The 17,797-nt window shown below is 50.4% G+C and overlaps 3 protein-coding genes across 9 annotated transcripts in view; 2 read left to right on the top strand and 1 right to left on the bottom strand.

The window, feature by feature from the left end:
- The window catches only part of LOC108183685 (uncharacterized), a 301,560-nt gene extending 288,007 nt beyond the window's left edge, over positions 1 to 13,553 (top strand). For 2 of the 5 annotated variants that reach the window (XM_088650273.1, XM_088650272.1), the window contains 6 exons: positions 285 to 11,546; positions 11,633 to 12,103; positions 12,499 to 12,668; positions 12,767 to 13,021; positions 13,102 to 13,347; positions 13,427 to 13,553. In XM_088650273.1, coding sequence (XP_088506399.1) covers positions 10,886 to 11,546; positions 11,633 to 12,103; positions 12,499 to 12,668; positions 12,767 to 13,021; positions 13,102 to 13,347; positions 13,427 to 13,525 — 1,902 coding nt within the window. In that variant the 5' untranslated portion in view covers positions 285 to 10,885 and the 3' untranslated portion in view covers positions 13,526 to 13,553. Of the gene's footprint in view, positions 1 to 284; positions 12,104 to 12,498; positions 12,669 to 12,766; positions 13,348 to 13,426 lie in introns of those variants that run through there. The other 3 variants (XM_088650270.1, XM_088650271.1, XM_088650269.1) reach the window with 3 other exon arrangements.
- Positions 1 to 17,797, bottom strand: part of LOC137490924 (uncharacterized) — a 671,652-nt gene that overhangs the window by 418,351 nt on the left and 235,504 nt on the right. The gene's annotated exons all lie outside the window — the stretch shown is intronic.
- Positions 1 to 17,797, top strand: part of si:dkey-151g22.1 — a 472,026-nt gene that overhangs the window by 351,225 nt on the left and 103,004 nt on the right. The window lies entirely within an intron of this gene.

Genomic DNA, 17,797 nt, shown 5'->3' with positions numbered 1-17,797 from the left:
CTCTGAAAACTGGACTGACAGTTTCAAATGACTATAACTTCTATTTTAAGCGGCTTTGACACAATTTACTTTGTAAAAGCACTAGATAAGTAGATTAATTGAATTGTATCCGCTTAAATGTGTACACATTAATGAACCAAACAAAATATGATCTGACCTATTTTACATTTATTGTGCATCAAAATGACAGTGTGTGTAGCCAATGATTCCTGTGTCTTTTCACGTTTCAGCTTTTGATGAGAAATTTTAGGACTTAATGAAAACTAATGTTTTATTTATTTCAGACCTAATTGAAGAGAATGAGGGGAGTAAAGAGGAGGAACATCATGTCAAAATTGAGGAAAAAACTAATTCACAGACTAATGGTATTTTAAAAAGGAGAGACAAGAATCCTTTCACATGCACTCAGTGTGGAAGGAGTTTTGGAAGAAAAGGCTATCTTAAGATTCACATGAGGATCCACACTGGAGAGAAACCATTCACATGCAATCAGTGTGGGAAAAATTTCTGCCAATCGTCATCTCTTAATCAACACATGATAATTCACACTAGCGAGAAACCATTTACATGCACTCAGTGTGGGAGGAGTTTCAGCCAATTATCACACCTTAATAAACACATGATGATCCACACTGGAGAGAAACCATTCACATGCACTCTGTGTGGGAGGAGTTTCAGCCAATTATCACACCTTAATAAACACATGATGATTCACACTGGAGAGAAACCATTTACTTGCACTCAGTGTGGGAAGAGTTTTAGCCAATCATCATCTCTTAATCTACACATGAGGATTCACACTGGAGAGAAACCATTCACATGCACTCAGTGTGGGAAGAGTTTCAGCCAATCATCAAACCTTACTCTACACATGAGGATCCACACTGGAGAGAAACCTTTTACATGCACTCAGTGTGGGAAGAGTTTCAGTCAATCATCATCCCTTAACCTACACATGATGAGCCACACTGGAGAGAAACCATTCATATGCACTCAATGTGGAAAGAGTTTCAGCCAATCATCAAACCTTACTCTACACATGAGGATCCACACTGGAGAGAAACCTTTTACATGCACTCAGTGTGGGAAGAGTTTCAGTCAATCATCAAACCTTAATAAACACTAAGGAACCACACTGGAGAGAAACCATTCACATGCACTCAGTGTGGGAAAAGTTTTACCTTCTCATCACACCTTAATCAACACCTGAGGAACCACACTGGGGAGAAACCATTCACATGCACTCAGTGTGGGAAGAGTTTCAGCCAATCATCACACCTTAATGAACACATGATGATTCACACTGGAGAGACACCATTCACCTGCACTTAAGCCGCGGTCACACTGGACTTTTCTCCCCATAGACTTCCATTTATACTGTTGTAAACTTCTAAGAGCCCAAAAAAACAGGGAGAATCTTTCGGTTGTCTTCAAAGCAGAATCCTGTTTTAATAAGAAGAACTCATTGTAGCTGTGGCGTCATCAAACTCTCAACTGCACAGCAAACATTATACATTTTATACAATTTACAGCATGTAGGTGGGGTCAGTCATGATGGGGACAGTTAAACAAAGCATGCAAATGAAGTCTGGTTGTCTGCAGGGTGCCATGCCTTCTCCAGGTCTGATCTCATCTGTATATATGTACATCATTACAACAATGTGCAAATGATGTTCTGGAGACAGGGAAGACAATAGATACAGCCATGCTCTGAAATCGATAATTGCATCACTTTGGCTTAGCCTGTAGTCAGCAAGGCAAAGATTAAATGTCCCTCCTAGCTGGCATGTCAATGAAATGATATGATTAAAAACCAAAGAATATAACTTTTCAGTTATACTTAGATTATTGTTCATTTGGAATTAGATGATAGAAATTTATATTTCCCCAACAGTCAAGTCGAGTCTTTTTTGGATATTTGTAAAGCAAGTCTCAAGTCCTGAATTTTGTGACTTAAGTCTGACTCGAGTCAAGTCATGTGACTCGAGTCCCCCATCTCGGGTATACAGTTTGACCCAAAGAATGACCAGTCTGGTAGATGAAGAAGAGCCAGCCCACCCAGCAATAGTTCGTCGAAAAGACGACATTGTCAGACGTCCAAACAACGTGGAAAACAGGTGGGAAAGTGAAAGACGAAACTACATCTTTTTAACGTCGTCGAAAAGACGTAATTGTAAGACGTCCAAACAACGTGGAAAACAGGTGGGAAAGTGAAAGGTGAAAAGACGTCTTTTTCATGTCGTCGGAAAGACGTAATTGTAAGACGTCCAAACAACGTGGAAAACAGGTGGGAAAGTGAAAGGTGAAAAGACGTCTTTTTCATGTCGTCGAAAATACGTCAATTTTAAGTCGAAATTTGGTTGTGAGAAATACCTTTATAAACGTTTTAGAAAATACACATAATTCAGAAATTCAACATTTTGTTTAAAAAATATTATTTATTAGCCTAATATTTGCAGACAAAAGTAATGACAAAACATGTATTGGTCAATTTAACATTAACAACAACAGAAGCATCAGATAGTGTTTTCAGCTCTGCGTCGGCCCTGTAAATTCGGTGGCTGTTGTGTCGCAGTTTGGCTGCACCTGCTATAACAAAGAAAAACTCTGTTTTAGCTGATATAATGCACATCCTTATGTGTTATTTTAAGAAAATTAACGTGACATTCAAAAAATAAATGCTATTTTGACTGCATGATACACACTTTTCTGTTTAGGGCACATTTCAGTTAATTTAACCATACTTTTTATTGTATTATTATTTATTTTTAAGAAATGGACAGAGATGGCAAAAATACACACATCCTATTCAAGAAAAAGTGATACTGATGCTTAAAACAACTCTGGTAAAAGTTAAAGTAGCCTACTGACTGCACTTTTGTAGTCAAATATGGCCTCAAACACGTAATAAAAAAAGTTTCTATTACTACCTGTTTTTCACGCTGGTAACTAGACTCACATCCAGGCCCGGCGCCAGGAATCAGAACTGAGGGGGCATTTTAAATCCATAGGGGGGCACTAGACCTGGTGGCTGATTTTGGTCTCTCTTGTTCCTTTCATTTAGGCTATTTATTCACATTTATTATTACTTTACTTTGTTACTGACCTAAGAAAGTAAAAAAAAAAATCATTTTGAAAACGAAATGCATTGATTTTATTTTTTTGCTGTTTGAAACAACTAACACTCATTTGGGGGATGGTGGGTCTCTAGCGGGGGGGGTCTTTGGAACGACCGCTGGCAAACGCTATGGATGAGCTCACCGGGGGCGTTGGTTGGACCAGGGGGAGAGCCCACCAAGCCATGCCCGGATAGAGACCACTCTCTCCGGCATGACCCGCGCCTGGAGGGGGGGGTAGCGCGTCCCTGGGTTTCGCTGACCTGCCGTCGAGTTTTCGATAACAGACTCAAATGAAGGACTTAGTGCAATTTTCGATTTCGCGGTTGAACGAACCAGGGGTCTAACGAGGGCCCCGTTGCCCCAAAACAAGCGTTCAAACCCGGGCAAACCAAATGCGCACTGCTGCCCTGGTCCTTCCAAGGATCCAGGCCTCTTGGCCAGCAAAGCTAACCCAAAACAAGCGTTCAAATCCGGGCAAACCAAGTGGGCGCTGCTGCCCTGGTCCTTCCAAGGACCCAGGCCTCAATGGCCAGCAAAGCTACCCCAAAACAAGCGTTCAAATCCGGGCAAACCAAGTGGGCGCTGCTGCCCTGGTTCTACCAAGGACCCAGGCCTCAATGGCCAGCAAAGCTACCCCAAAACAAGCGTTCAAATCCGGGCAAACCAAGTGCGCGCTGCTGCCCTGGTCCTTCCAAGGATCCAGGCCTCTTGGCCAGCAAAGCTAACCCCAAAAACAAGCGTTCAAATCCGGGCAAACCAAATGCGCACTGCTGCCCTGGTCCTTCCAAGGATCCAGGCCTCTTGGCCAGCAAAGCTAACCCCAAAAACAAGCGTTCAAATCCGGGCAAACCAAATGCGCACTGCTGCCCTGGTCCTTCCAAGGATCCAGGCCTCTTGGCCAGCAAAGCTAACCCCAAAAACAAGCGTTCAAATCCGGGCAAACCAAATGCGCACTGCTGCCCTGGTCCTTCCAAGGATCCAGGCCTCTTGGCCAGCAAAGCTAACCCAAAAACAAGCGTTCAAATCCGGGCAAACCAAATGCGCACTGCTGCCCTGGTCCTTCCAAGGATCCAGGCCTCTTGGCCAGCAAAGCTAACCCAAAAACAAGCGTTCAAATCCGGGCAAACCAAATGCGCACTGCTGCCCTGGTCCTTCCAAGGATCCAGGCCTCTTGGCCAGCAAAGCTAACCCAAAAACAAGCGTTCAAATCCGGGCAAACCAAGTGGGCGCTGCTGCCCTGGTCCTACCAAGGACCCAGGCCTCAATGGCCAGCAAAGCTACCCCAAAACAAGCGTTCAAATCCGGGCAAACCAAGTGCGCACTGCTGCCCTGGTCCTTCCAAGGATCCAGGCCTCTTGGCCAGCAAAGCTAACCCAAAAACAAGCGTTCAAATCCGGGCAAACCAAATGCGCACTGCTGCCCTGGTCCTTCCAAGGATCCAGGCCTCTTGGCCAGCAAAGCTAACCCAAAAACAAGCGTTCAAATCCGGGCAAACCAAATGCGCACTGCTGCCCTGGTTCTACCAAGGATCCAGGCCTCTTGACCAGCAAAGCTAACCCAAAAACAAGCGTTCAAATCCGGGCAAGGCCAGTGGTCTGAACACCATGGGAGTCAGGGTTCCATGGCAGGCCACCGCGCGCAAAGGCCTATGTGGGTCACCAACGGTAAGCGATGGGTCAGAAAGAGCCAGGGGGGGGTCTTTGGTGATCAGTGCTTGCCCGGGATAAGTGAGGGTGTATTGGGCAGAGAGCGCGTGACATGAAGCCTCGGAGGCCAATGGTTCACCAGCGGCACCATTTACGCACCAGCTGAGACCTAAGTGCGCTCACCGGGGGCGTTCGTTGGACCAGGGGGAGAGCTCACCAAGCCATGCCCGGAAAGAGACCACTCTCTCCGGCATGACCCGCGCCTGGAGGGGGTGGTAGCGCGTCCCTGGGTTTCGCTGACCTGCCGTCGAGGTTTCGATAACAGACTCAAAAGAAGGACTTAGTGCAATTTTCGATTTCGCGGTTGAACGAACCAGGGGTCTAACGAGGGCCCCGTTGCCCCAAAACAAGCGTTCAAACCCGGGCAAACCAAGTGGGCACTGCTGCCCTGGTCCTTCCAAGGATCCAGGCCTCTTGGCCAGCAAAGCTAACCCAAAAACAAGCGTTCAAATCCGGGCAAACCAAATGCGCACTGCTGCCCTGGTCCTTCCAAGGATCCAGGCCTCTTGGCCAGCAAAGCTAACCCCAAAAACAAGCGTTCAAATCCGGGCAAACCAAATGCGCACTGCTGCCCTGGTCCTTCCAAGGATCCAGGCCTCTTGGCCAGCAAAGCTAACCCCAAAAACAAGCGTTCAAATCCGGGCAAACCAAATGCGCACTGCTGCCCTGGTCCTTCCAAGGATCCAGGCCTCTTGGCCAGCAAAGCTAACCCCAAAAACAAGCGTTCAAATCCGGGCAAACCAAATGCGCACTGCTGCCCTGGTCCTTCCAAGGATCCAGGCCTCTTGGCCAGCAAAGCTAACCCCAAAAACAAGCGTTCAAATCCGGGCAAACCAAATGCGCACTGCTGCCCTGGTCCTTCCAAGGATCCAGGCCTCTTGGCCAGCAAAGCTAACCCAAAAACAAGCGTTCAAATCCGGGCAAACCAAATGCGCACTGCTGCCCTGGTCCTTCCAAGGATCCAGGCCTCTTGGCCAGCAAAGCTAACCCAAAAACAAGCGTTCAAATCCGGGCAAACCAAATGCGCACTGCTGCCCTGGTCCTTCCAAGGATCCAGGCCTCTTGGCCAGCAAAGCTAACCCAAAAACAAGCGTTCAAATCCGGGCAAACCAAATGCGCACTGCTGCCCTGGTCCTTCCAAGGATCCAGTCCTCTTGGCCAGCAAAGCTAACCCAAAAACAAGCGTTCAAATCCGGGCAAACCAAATGCGCACTGCTGCCCTGGTCCTTCCAAGGATCCAGGCCTCTTGGCCAGCAAAGCTAACCCAAAAACAAGCGTTCAAATCCGGGCAAACCAAATGCGCACTGCTGCCCTGGTTCTACCAAGGATCCGGGCCTCTTGACCAGCAAAGCTAACCCAAAAACAAGCGTTCAAATCCGGGCAAGGCCAGTGGTCTGAACACCATGGGAGTCAGGGTTCCATGGCAGGCCACCGCGCGCAAAGGCCTATGTGGGTCACCAACGGTAAGCGATGGGTCAGAAAGAGCCAGGGGGGGGTCTTTGGTGATCAGTGCTTGCCCGGGATAAGTGAGGGTGTATTGGGCAGAGAGCGCGTGACATGAAGCCTCGGAGGCCAATGGTTCACCAGCGGCACCATTTACGCACCAGCTGAGACCTAAGTGCGCTCACCGGGGGGCGTTCGTTGGACCAGGGGGAGAGCTCACCAAGCCATGCCCGGAAAGAGACCACTCTCTCCGGCATGACCCGCGCCTGGAGGGGGTGGTAGCGCGTCCCTGGGTTTCGCTGACCTGCCGTCGAGGTTTCGATAACAGACTCAAAAGAAGGACTTAGTGCAATTTTCGATTTCGCGGTTGAACGAACCAGGGGTCTAACGAGGGCCCCGTTGCCCCAAAACAAGCGTTCAAACCCGGGCAAACCAAGTGGGCACTGCTGCCCTGGTCCTTCCAAGGATCCAGGCCTCTTGGCCAGCAAAGCTAACCCAAAAAACAAGCGTTCAAATCCGGGCAAACCAAATGCGCACTGCTGCCCTGGTCCTTCCAAGGATCCAGGCCTCTTGGCCAGCAAAGCTAACCCCAAAAACAAGCGTTCAAATCCGGGCAAACCAAATGCGCACTGCTGCCCTGGTCCTTCCAAGGATCCAGGCCTCTTGGCCAGCAAAGCTAACCCAAAAACAAGCGTTCAAATCCGGGCAAACCAAATGCGCACTGCTGCCCTGGTCCTTCCAAGGATCCAGGCCTCTTGGCCAGCAAAGCTAACCCAAAAACAAGCGTTCAAATCCGGGCAAACCAAATGCGCACTGCTGCCCTGGTCCTTCCAAGGATCCAGGCCTCTTGGCCAGCAAAGCTAACCCAAAAACAAGCGTTCAAATCCGGGCAAACCAAATGCGCACTGCTGCCCTGGTCCTTCCAAGGATCCAGGCCTCTTGGCCAGCAAAGCTAACCCAAAAACAAGCGTTCAAATCCGGGCAAGGCCAGTGGTCTGAACACCATGGGAGTTAGGGGGTCCACGGGAGTCAAGGGTCCATTTCTGAGCTGCTAACCCGTCTCCCAGCGTCCGTCACCCCGCAGCAAACATAAGACCCCATCGCAGACGGAGGCTAGAACGACGTGCGGCTGGTGCCCCATACACGAGCCCAGGGCCGGTGGTGAGCCATTCACAAACCCAAAGACCGATTGGGGCACCAGCGGTACGTCTTGGCCAGTTGGGTCACCAGCAGCACGTCTGTCTGATCCATGCGGTTTGGAGGAGTTAGTGTCCCCGGGCTTAATAGTGGGGTGCCCGGGCACGGCTGGTGATTAGGTGCAAATCTAGGGGGTCCTTTGGAACCAGCGCTCGCCGCCGGAGAGTGCGTGTACCTCGGGCAGAGCGCGCAAGGCACAGGCCCCCCCCCACCGCTGGATCTCAGAGGCCCCAGGCCAGGGAGAGGGGCCGGGCTCGCTCCCCAAGAAGGGTGCGTGTACCCCGGGCAGAGCGCGCGGGGCACAGGCCTCCCCAACGCTGGATCTCAGAGGCCCCAGGCCAGGGAGAGGGGCCGGGCTCGCTCCCCAAGAAGGGTGCGTGTGCCTCGGGCAGAGCGCGCAAGGCACAGGCCCCCCCCACCGCTGGATCTCAGAGGCCCCAGGCCAGGGAGAGGGGCCGGGCTCGCTCCCCAAGAAGGGTGCGTGTGCCTCGGGCAGAGCGCGCAAGGCACAGGCCCCCCCCACCGCTGGATCTCAGAGGCCCCAGGCCAGGGAGAGGGGCCGGGCTCGCTCCCCAAGAAGGGTGCGTGTGCCTCGGGCAGAGCGCGCAAGGCACAGGCCCCCCCCACCGCTGGATCTCAGAGGCCCCAGGCCAGGGAGAGGGGCCGGGCTCGCTCCCCAAGAAGGGTGCGTGTGCCTCGGGCAGAGCGCGCAAGGCACAGGCCCCCCCCACCGCTGGATCTCAGAGGCCCCAGGCCAGGGAGAGGGGCCGGGCTCGCTCCCCAAGAAGGGTGCGTGTGCCTCGGGCAGAGCGCGCAAGGCACAGGCCCCCCCCACCGCTGGATCTCATAGGCCCCAGGCCAGGGAGAGGGGCCGGGCTCGCTCCCCAAGAAGGGTGCGTGTACCTCGGGCAGAGCGCGCAAGGCACAGGCCCCCCCCACCGCTGGATCTCATAGGCCCCAGGCCAGGGAGAGGGGCCGGGCTCGCTCCCCAAGAAGGGTGCGTGTACCCCGGGCAGAGCGCGCGGGGCACAGGCCTCCCCAACGCTGGATCTCATAGGCCCCAGGCCAGGGAGAGGGGCCGGGCTCGCTCCCCAAGAAGGGTGCGTGTACCCCGGGCAGAGCGCGCGGGGCACAGGCCTCCCCAACGCTGGATCTCAGAGGCCCCAGGCCAGGGAGAGGGGCCGGGCTCGCTCCCCAAGAAGGGTGCGTGTGCCTCGGGCAGAGCGCGCAAGGCACAGGCCCCCCCCACCGCTGGATCTCAGAGGCCCCAGGCCAGGGAGAGGGGCCGGGCTCGCTCCCCAAGAAGGGTGCGTGTGCCTCGGGCAGAGCGCGCAAGGCACAGGCCCCCCCCCCACCGCTGGATCTCATAGGCCCCAGGCCAGGGAGAGGGGCCGGGCTCGCTCCCCAAGAAGGGTGCGTGTACCTCGGGCAGAGCGCGCAAGGCACAGGCCCCCCCCACCGCTGGATCTCATAGGCCCCAGGCCAGGGAGAGGGGCCGGGCTCGCTCCCCAAGAAGGGTGCGTGTACCTCGGGCAGAGCGCGCAAGGCACAGGCCCCCCCCACCGCTGGATCTCATAGGCCCCAGGCCAGGGAGAGGGGCCGGGCTCGCTCCCCAAGAAGGGTGCGTGTACCCCGGGCAGAGCGCGCGGGGCACAGGCCTCCCCAACGCTGGATCTCATAGGCCCCAGGCCAGGGAGAGGGGCCGGGCTCGCTCCCCAAGAAGGGTGCGTGTACCCCGGGCAGAGCGCGCGGGGCACAGGCCTCCCCAACGCTGGATCTCATAGGCCCCAGGCCAGGGAGAGGGGCCGGGCTCGCTCCCCAAGAAGGGTGCGTGTACCCCGGGCAGAGCGCGCGGGGCACAGGCCTCCCCAACGCTGGATCTCAGAGGCCCCATCAATGGTTCACCAGCGGCTCCATCAATGGTTCACCAGCGGCACATCTTTACGCATCTAGCGCCAAAGGTCCAACAGGAATACGTTATGCCTGGCGCTCACCGGGGCTTTGGTTAGACCCAGGCCCGAGCCCACCAAACCATGCCCGACGGGAGACCACCCTTCCCGGCCTGCTTGTCGGGACGTCCCGCGCCTGGAGGTTTTTGCCCGACACCCACAATCTCTGACCTGCCATCAGGGTTTCGGGAAAGGCGAAAAAATATGGACTTAGTCTCTGGCAGTCCAGTCGCCAGACCCCACGGTGACTGATCGATAGGAGCTAGTGTGGCGCCCCAGGGGCTAGGCCCCCACCCAGGCCCCCCAAAGCACCAATGGGGTCGGCCTCTATGGGTGTGGCAGATCCTCCCCGTCCTGGGCGCTCTATCAGGGAGGCGTGGGGGTGTCCCTCCGCACACAGCGCCCCCCCTTCCCGCCCCGATCTGTGGGTAAAGGACCCAGATGGCCCGTCTGGCTAAATGACCCAGAGCTTGTCTGCTGCTCAGCCTGCCCGCCAGCCCGCCCCCCTGGACTCCGTTTCCCCCGCGCCGATACTCGGCCCGTGCCCCCGCCCCACGCCCCTCGCCCTGCGAGGGCTGGGGGATGTTCGGTGGGTTCGGTCGAGTCACCCGGCGCCGTGAATCGAGGCCCCAGGGGCAGCGTAGGGAACGAGCTGGTGTGGGCTTCGATTCTACCCCCGCCCGAGTGTGTGCGTCTGCATCCCGTCCGTCCGCCCGCAACGCCGCCCACCCCCTGGGTTTATCCTTGCTGGCTCCCGGCTGACCCCCACCCCGCCTACCCTGCTCCCGGGGGAGTGAGGGTGGTTGGTTGGGAGGGGAAGCTAGTGGACTCCGGCGAGGTGAAACGTGCCAGGGTCAGTGGTGCCGGGGTTACGGGCTGTCTGGACCCCCCTTTCGATGGTTGGTGCGTATCCCATGTTGGTTGTAGCAGGTCACAAAAGCTCCCGCGGCTGGCGCGTGTGGAGCTGTCCCCCCCCGATGGGGCTCAAACAATCAATCCCCTTTTTGGGGTGGAAAAAGTGAACGTGAATGGCTGTGGAAAAGCTCCCGCTGGCCAGAACAGCAAAATGAAGGGGGGGATAGGGAGTGAGGTGGGACACCCCTTCCCCAACTCGAGTCGTGACAAGAGAGAGAGGTGTCGAACCGCTGACCGGGGCAACGATGAAGGGGCGGTGGGGTGAATTGTTTAACGGGACACCCCCTCTGGTTCCTTTGAAAAGGGGGGAAGGGAGTGAGGTGGACACCCCTCTCCCCCCTACTTGAGAAGTCGTAACAAAAGAAGGCTTGAACCGAATGGATCTCCGTAGGGCATCGGCTTACACCTCCTGGTGCGGGGGGGTGTCCTTCCCCTTTAAGAAATACGGGTCCACCAACGTCATGACGCGGAAGTGGACGCCGCCTCCGGCCGCTTATTAACCGCCGCACGTGGCGTGCGGGCCCCTTTCCCCCTCTGCATTGGCTCTGGCACGGTCATGGCTGAATGTGCCCTATGCTTCAACGTCTACAGCCGGCTTGCGCCTCACCTGACGGCCGTTCACAAGGTGGCCAACTCGGACGAGAAGCGGCTGCTTCTCGCGCTGGCCGCCGGCCGCGTGGACACGCGGAAGACACCGTGCCCGGTCCCGGGATGTCGCCGGACGCCAGCCCGCCTAGACAGGCACTTGAGGCAGCACGCGGAGCTCTCGACCTCGGGAAGGAAAGAGGCTATGGGGAGGGCGAAACGCCGGAAAGTAGCTCGGGAGTTGCAGTGGCTGAGGTCCACCCAGCCTGCAATCCCTGTCGTGTCCCAGCTAGCATCGTCCTCCGAGGGGGAGCGGGACTCGGAGGACCCAGAGGCCGGCCGCCCGTGCGCCGACCGCGGCTGCAGGCGCGCCACCGAGCGCATACAGGCTCAGCTCACGGACCTGGGGAAACAGGTTACCAAGATGCGGTCCACCCTGCTCCAGATCACACGCCTCTACCGGGAGCTGAGGAAGGGAGAAGGGGGGAGAAGGAGGAGGAAGCGGGCGAGGAGAACCAGGTCGCCTCCTGCACCACCGGCTCCCGGGCGAGGCGCGGCCGGAGGTCCGACGCCCCCCGAGCCTCCGGAGGCTTTGGAACCCTACCCGTTCCCGGACCACGTCCCCGCGCTGAGTTGAGTATATTTCAGGCACGTCACTGTCGCTCTGCTGGGTGTGTGGCTTCGGGGAAGTTGACTCTTGGTTGTGCTCGTTCCACAGACCTTCTCTTGGGGGAGTTCGAAGGGTACCAACTGGGCAGCGAGCCCACCCCCCGCCTGCGGAACAACGTCACTTCGAAGCTGGGGAGAATCAAAGCCTTCCTTGGTTACATGGCCAGGGGCACCGCGGAGCCAGGGGACTTCCTCTTCCTCAACCAACCAGCCCGAATCCGAGCGTGGGCCGCCCGGCTAGGTCAGACGCGCATGGCCGAGCCCACCAGGCAGCACTACCTGAAGAACGTGGCTCAGTTCCTAGACTACCTCTCGGAGACGCCGCCGGCCGCCTGTCAGCTCTCCAGCACGGCTCTGGTTCTGATTCGAAGGGAGGTCAGAGCCCTCATCCGCGGCATACGCCGGCGTGTCGTCGTGCACGAGGTAAGGACCAAGCAGGCGAAGGAAAGCCGACTGATCCCCAAGGCCAGCCTGGTGCGCTGTCACCGGACCGCTGGGAGGAAAATTCCCGCCCTGCTAGGTAAGCAAGCCCTTCCGCCGTTCCAGCGATTCCCCCTGTTCGTTCTTCCGGGGCACCAACAGCCCTTGGTTCATCCAGCCACGTCTGTCTGCCCCTCTCCCCCGCGAATGGGACTCATTCGGGGGGGAAGGGGGGCAGACCGACGTGGCTGGATGAACCAACAGCTGCTGGTGGCCCGGAGAGGAATTGTGCGTTTCTTCTTCAGGGGCACCAGCAGTCCATGAACTGCTGGTGCCCCTGAAGAAGAAACGCACAATTCCTCTCCGGGCCACCAGCAGCTGTTGTTTGAGCTGCTGGCGCCCCGGAGAACAAGTCACCAGCAGCCAAGAGCTGTTGGTGACCCAGAAAGGAAATAGAACCGTCGGTGGTCTAATCTGTCTAATGTCCTTCACCAGATAGCCTCGAATCCAACCCAAGCACTAGGCAACAGTGGCGCTTCTATGGCTTTCTGACTGGCTACCTAACCTCCATCTCTGGGCACCGCTGTGGAGTCTTCCAGAATCTCACAATCCAGGAGGTTGAAGAGGCCTCCAGAAGCCCCGACGAGTCTGCTTATGTCATTAACGTGAGTATGGCGCAAGTAAGGTGGGGGTCACCAGTAGCATGCTCTCTCACTCACTCACTCACTCACTCACTCACTCACTGCTTGTTCTCTGATGGCAGATTACCACTCACAAAACAAACAGAGCCTTTGGGGCGGCTCAGCTGTCCCTAAACAGGGAGGAATACAGCTGGTTCCGCAGGTTTTTGGCGCTGCGGGCTGGTCTCCCCGGAGGGAGCCAGGCTACCTATTTCTTTTTCACTTCCAGAGCCAGTCCTTGTCGGACCCTGAACAAGTACTTTCAGTCTGCTTGGCTCAGTATGGGCCTTCCAGGCAAACCCACCTTTACTGACGTACGCACTGCGATCGCGACTCATGTGAGTAGGCATTGTGACGCCCCTGTAACTACCAGCGGCGGCTTCTATCCTAATCAAGCTTCTGTCTCTCTCCGACGCAGGCAAAGAATGCACACTCTTCAGAGGATCGCCGCAAGGTGGCGCAATTCATGTGCCATGACACTTCAACCTCAGATAAGTTCTACGCACTTCACCTCGGACCTCTCCAAGCACGCGAGCGCCGCAGACTCTTTGAAAGGGCCCTGGTGGAGGAGGAGGAGGAGGAGGAGGAGGATGGGGAGGCAGCGGGCACTGAAAGCCCCCCGCGGAAAGGGCGCAAGAGGACGGAGACTTCCGTCTCTCCCCTGGTAAAAATCACATTCTCTTTGGCGTGGACAGCAGAACGTGTGGCATTGGCTAACTTCCCTTTATGTGTCTCTTTTCCAGGAGGGAACCAGCAGGAGGACGCTGCCATGGCGCCCTGCCAAAGGGAAAAGCCAGGGCGCTCGCCCGCTCGAACAAACAGAAGACTCTGAATCGTCCTGAATAAATATTGTACAACTTAACGGTCAAATGGTGTTCAGTGTCTTCATTATTCCTTTTATTTATTATCTGTGTGGTAAAAGTAAATTCAGTGGGGACAAAAATGAGCCCTGTCTTCTTAGTTCAACGCTGTATGCCTGCTGCGTCCAGGTCCTGCCTTGGCTACGTTCCGATTGGGACAGATTAGCCCTAACTTGTGTGTTAAAAGTGTCACGTGGGATGCCCTCGTCCAGGTTCTGCCTTGGCTACGTTCCAATTGGGACAAACTATCCCTGCCTTGAGTGTTAAAAGTGACTCGCGGGACGCCCCCGTCCAGGTTCAGCCTTGGTTGATAGCTCATAGGGAGAATGAATCCCTTTTCCAGCACAAGGGGGTGATGGGCTGGACAAATCTGTCCAGGTCTGCAAATGCTTTGAACGCCCAGAAGGCCTTGAGTCCAATTCTGTATATTAGCAAGCTTCTCCCGGGACAGCTCGGTCCTTAGAGATGCATGAATAGGTCAGGACAGGGCAGCTGTGGAGTGGAGGTTAACTTTATGGAGGCAGTATTATACGTTTTAATAGTAATATTAATATGCACACTGTCGCTATTACTGATTTTATTAATGATGGTAATGCAACAATACCGCTTATTAATGCAGACAGATCATAGCTTCAGAGCCAAACGAGTGCTTTAAATCATATGTTATTCTCCTTATTTATTTCAATTTTATTTCAAATAGCAGGCATATGAATGTTTAAAGTTTTAGGTAAAGACGTCAATTTATGCCCACACTTGCAAGCTGACCCACGATCAGACAATTCGTATAACCGGTAAATAAATTTAGTAAAATCAGCTTAACCGAGTCATCCCGCTTTACGGAGCCTATTATCCAACCAACATCAGTGTTAGGGAAAAGCTAAATGTTACCCTAATGTCATTCAAAACAATTACTTCGTTACATTTTAAGGCATTAGTGTAGCCAGAAAAATACCTAAAAAATATGCCTAAATTCAGTTATTACCGTGAAAATTTGTTTGGCACGGATAACAGGCAACTTAATAGGCTATAAAACTTTTTTCATCATTTTAAATGTAAAAATAAATATTTATCTTAGGCTATCGTAAGTGTATTTTTTTTTCGTGATATTGTCTGCTTGTCATTTGTAAACCATCATAAACCATTAGGTTACTAGGCCTACCCGTCATTATTAATTTATAATAAATTTACATTTTTAGTTATTTAAATTTTAATAACTTGTTTTCAGGTTATTTTTATTTTAGGGCCATGAGCTACAAGTCAAAACAAATTCGATATGCTGTAATATATTTAATGTTGTTTAATTTTGTATAAGCAAATAGCAGTATAGCCTTAATTACATATTTGTAAAAGATTGTGAGAGGTTTCTCGGTTGATCCGCGGTAATTGCACTTAAGCACTATATACCTATTCCATTTATATCACTGCAAACTTGACTTCGCAGGCTGGTCATCTTTAAATGCAAAAGGCATTTATTATACCTTGACTGCTGCTGAATAATGGGATGTTTCTCTACACAACTGTAAAAGTGCGCTTTTTAGCAATGTCAAAATGAAAGCAAACGTTCAAAGGGCTATGCGTTTTGTCAATTTTAGCTTAATTGTAATCATATTAATAATAATAATAATAATAATGAATAAATTAAAATATTATTTATAGTGTAACCTACTGTGGGACTGTGCAGTGAACTATTTATTTTTATTAAAACATTTTATTAGGCTACATCTTCCCGAACAACTAATGTGAAAATAACTGGCAGTTGAGTCTCTGCTAAAATTTATTTAACAGCAAATTTCTTCTGAGTTTCTTCCTTTTAGAGCTCAAGAGAGTTGTGTTTAAAGATTTAGTTGACCAAAACATGTAATTAATTAAGCTGATCGTCTCATGTCACCCACTTTTCTCCCTTGTGAGTTGAGTGCGCCTCCATCGCCGTGTGCGCGTTTTATTTTCGGGCGCACCTGACCTGACGCGGGGACCGGATCTCTGGACTATACGACTAGCTTTAATCTCACAATTTTTATAATTTAATTGCTATATATATATCATATATTTTAAAATATTTAAATGTGTGTTCTAAAGGTTGGAACGACGGGAGAGTTTGTAATTAATGACAGAAAGAATTTTAAGTTTTTACTTATCCCCCTATGCCCTATTAATTTAGAACAATATAACATTTAAACATTGTATGATTAAAAATAAAAAAGCATTAAGATCATCTCTCTTAGGTGTAATTTGCTTTTTACCTATTTTTACAGTTTAGTTTTAGCGATCTTCATATTTACAGTTGTGCTCCCTTTGCAGTGCACTTTAAAAACACTGATGTCATTTTGAACATAGCCTTAAGTTAAAGCTATATGTGACCATATTTAAAAGCGAAATTTATGTTACATCTCCAAAGCTTGTGAAAACAAAAAGCATACGTGAAATCTTTTGATTTATATAGGTTATTTATTAAATATCTGTATGACACGGGCCTGCCGGTTAGAACTTTCTGCTCTGGTTTACAAGTGTCAAATTGTAAAAGTAGAATTTTCTAAAAATAAATAAACAATACCCTACTTATTATTATTATTATTATTAGTAATAATAATAATAATAACAAGAAGAATCTCCATTATCATCATTAATATTATTATTAAAAAAAATTAATTTCTAATACACAAAAATAAAAATAATAGTTATTATCATCATAGTCATCATTATTATTATTATTATTATTATTAAATTATTATTTTTTAATTTCCTAATATATAATAAATATTAAATTTCATTTTATAATAAATCGCCTATTATTTATTTATTCATAAGATTTATTTGCAGAATCTGGGGGCAACACAACTAATTTATACATGCACCTTTAACGCACCTACTTGATGTTTAACTCTGGGTGGGTCGCCGGTAGATAAGATCAATAGCCATAAATCCGCAATGCATACTCTCATTTTAAAAATCACGCGACCATCATCTTACAATTTTGAAATAATAAATAATCTTATTTATTAAAACGAGTGATTAAGCAATGCAGCGCCATTAATAAGCCTAGCCAACTGCAGAGAAACAAAGCAACCATTGCGGCATCCGCAGTGATTACTTTTTCCGAAGTTCAGCTCTTCTTTTTTGCACTTGTTTATTATGCGTTTATTGTTAAAAAATCAATAATGAATAGGCCGACAAGAGTGTATTCTGTGTGTGTGCGTATGTTATCACTGAACAGAAAGTTGCTTTGTATGTCTGGCAATATTTCGGCTTTTAATCGAATGAAAAGTTAATTTAGATTAGCCAATATTTTTTTTAAAAATGCAGTAAAGTAACTTTGACATGAGGCCACATCGAATCTGGGGTCTGATCTCATCTCGTTCTCTCTCGCTGTCATCCAGACACTTGATACAGACGCCACACAGTCCCAAAACGGTACCAGCTGACAGGTAGAATAGCTGAAGCTTTTGCGAAATCTGTCAAAATACAGCGCTGAAATTAACAGGCATATGTCTTTGAGCCAAAAAAGTCTTTCTGTAGGATATGTAAAAACGCAAGAGCCAGTGTAGAAGTTGTGTCGCCTAATAATTATATTTATTCTAATAAAATGAAAACCAAAATAAACAATTCATTGCATTTTTTGTTTGATAAAAATATACAGAAACGAAAAAAAAATCAAAGGGTGGCTAGTTTTTATTAATGTGTTTTAATATTAATAAAAATATGCTCAGCCTATTTAAGCTTAATGGTTACACCGCGAATAAATGTCTCAGTCATTTAAAACATGCAATTCATAACACACCAGCAGGGCTGCGTTTCTCAAACAACTCACCACTGCACTATCATACGATGCATTGTTTGGGGAAAGAACTATGTAGTGACGAATGTTTCCCAAAATTCTCTGTCGCTTACCCATCTCTTGAACCACGTTAGTTATAGCGTAAAAGGCCCATATGTTTTAAACGGGGAGAAACTACTTTTTTAAAAGAAGAACCCCATCATTTATTTGTGCAAATAATATTGTTTTACAAGCACGCATTTAAAATAAAAATACTAAAAATATTAGTTTTGCCAAAAACATGCACTCGCTTTTTATATTAACTGACATATATATTAATGCCACATATAGATCCAATGTTTCATTTACTAATAATATTAAGAATGTGACATATACTAAATCAAATCACTTACAAAAGCTAACACGTATTCTATATTCATATATTAATCATATGAATAAATGAATAATGAGGCTGTTTATTATAAAATGTATTTTTTATTATA

Source organism: Danio rerio, chromosome 4 (assembly GCF_052040795.2).
Source record: "Danio rerio strain M-AB ecotype USA chromosome 4, GRCz13ab, whole genome shotgun sequence".
NCBI classification, from domain to species: Eukaryota; Metazoa; Chordata; class Actinopteri; order Cypriniformes; family Danionidae; genus Danio; species Danio rerio.
The sequence above is the reverse complement of the archived record's forward strand: the minus strand, read 5'-3'. Positions and strand labels throughout refer to the sequence as shown.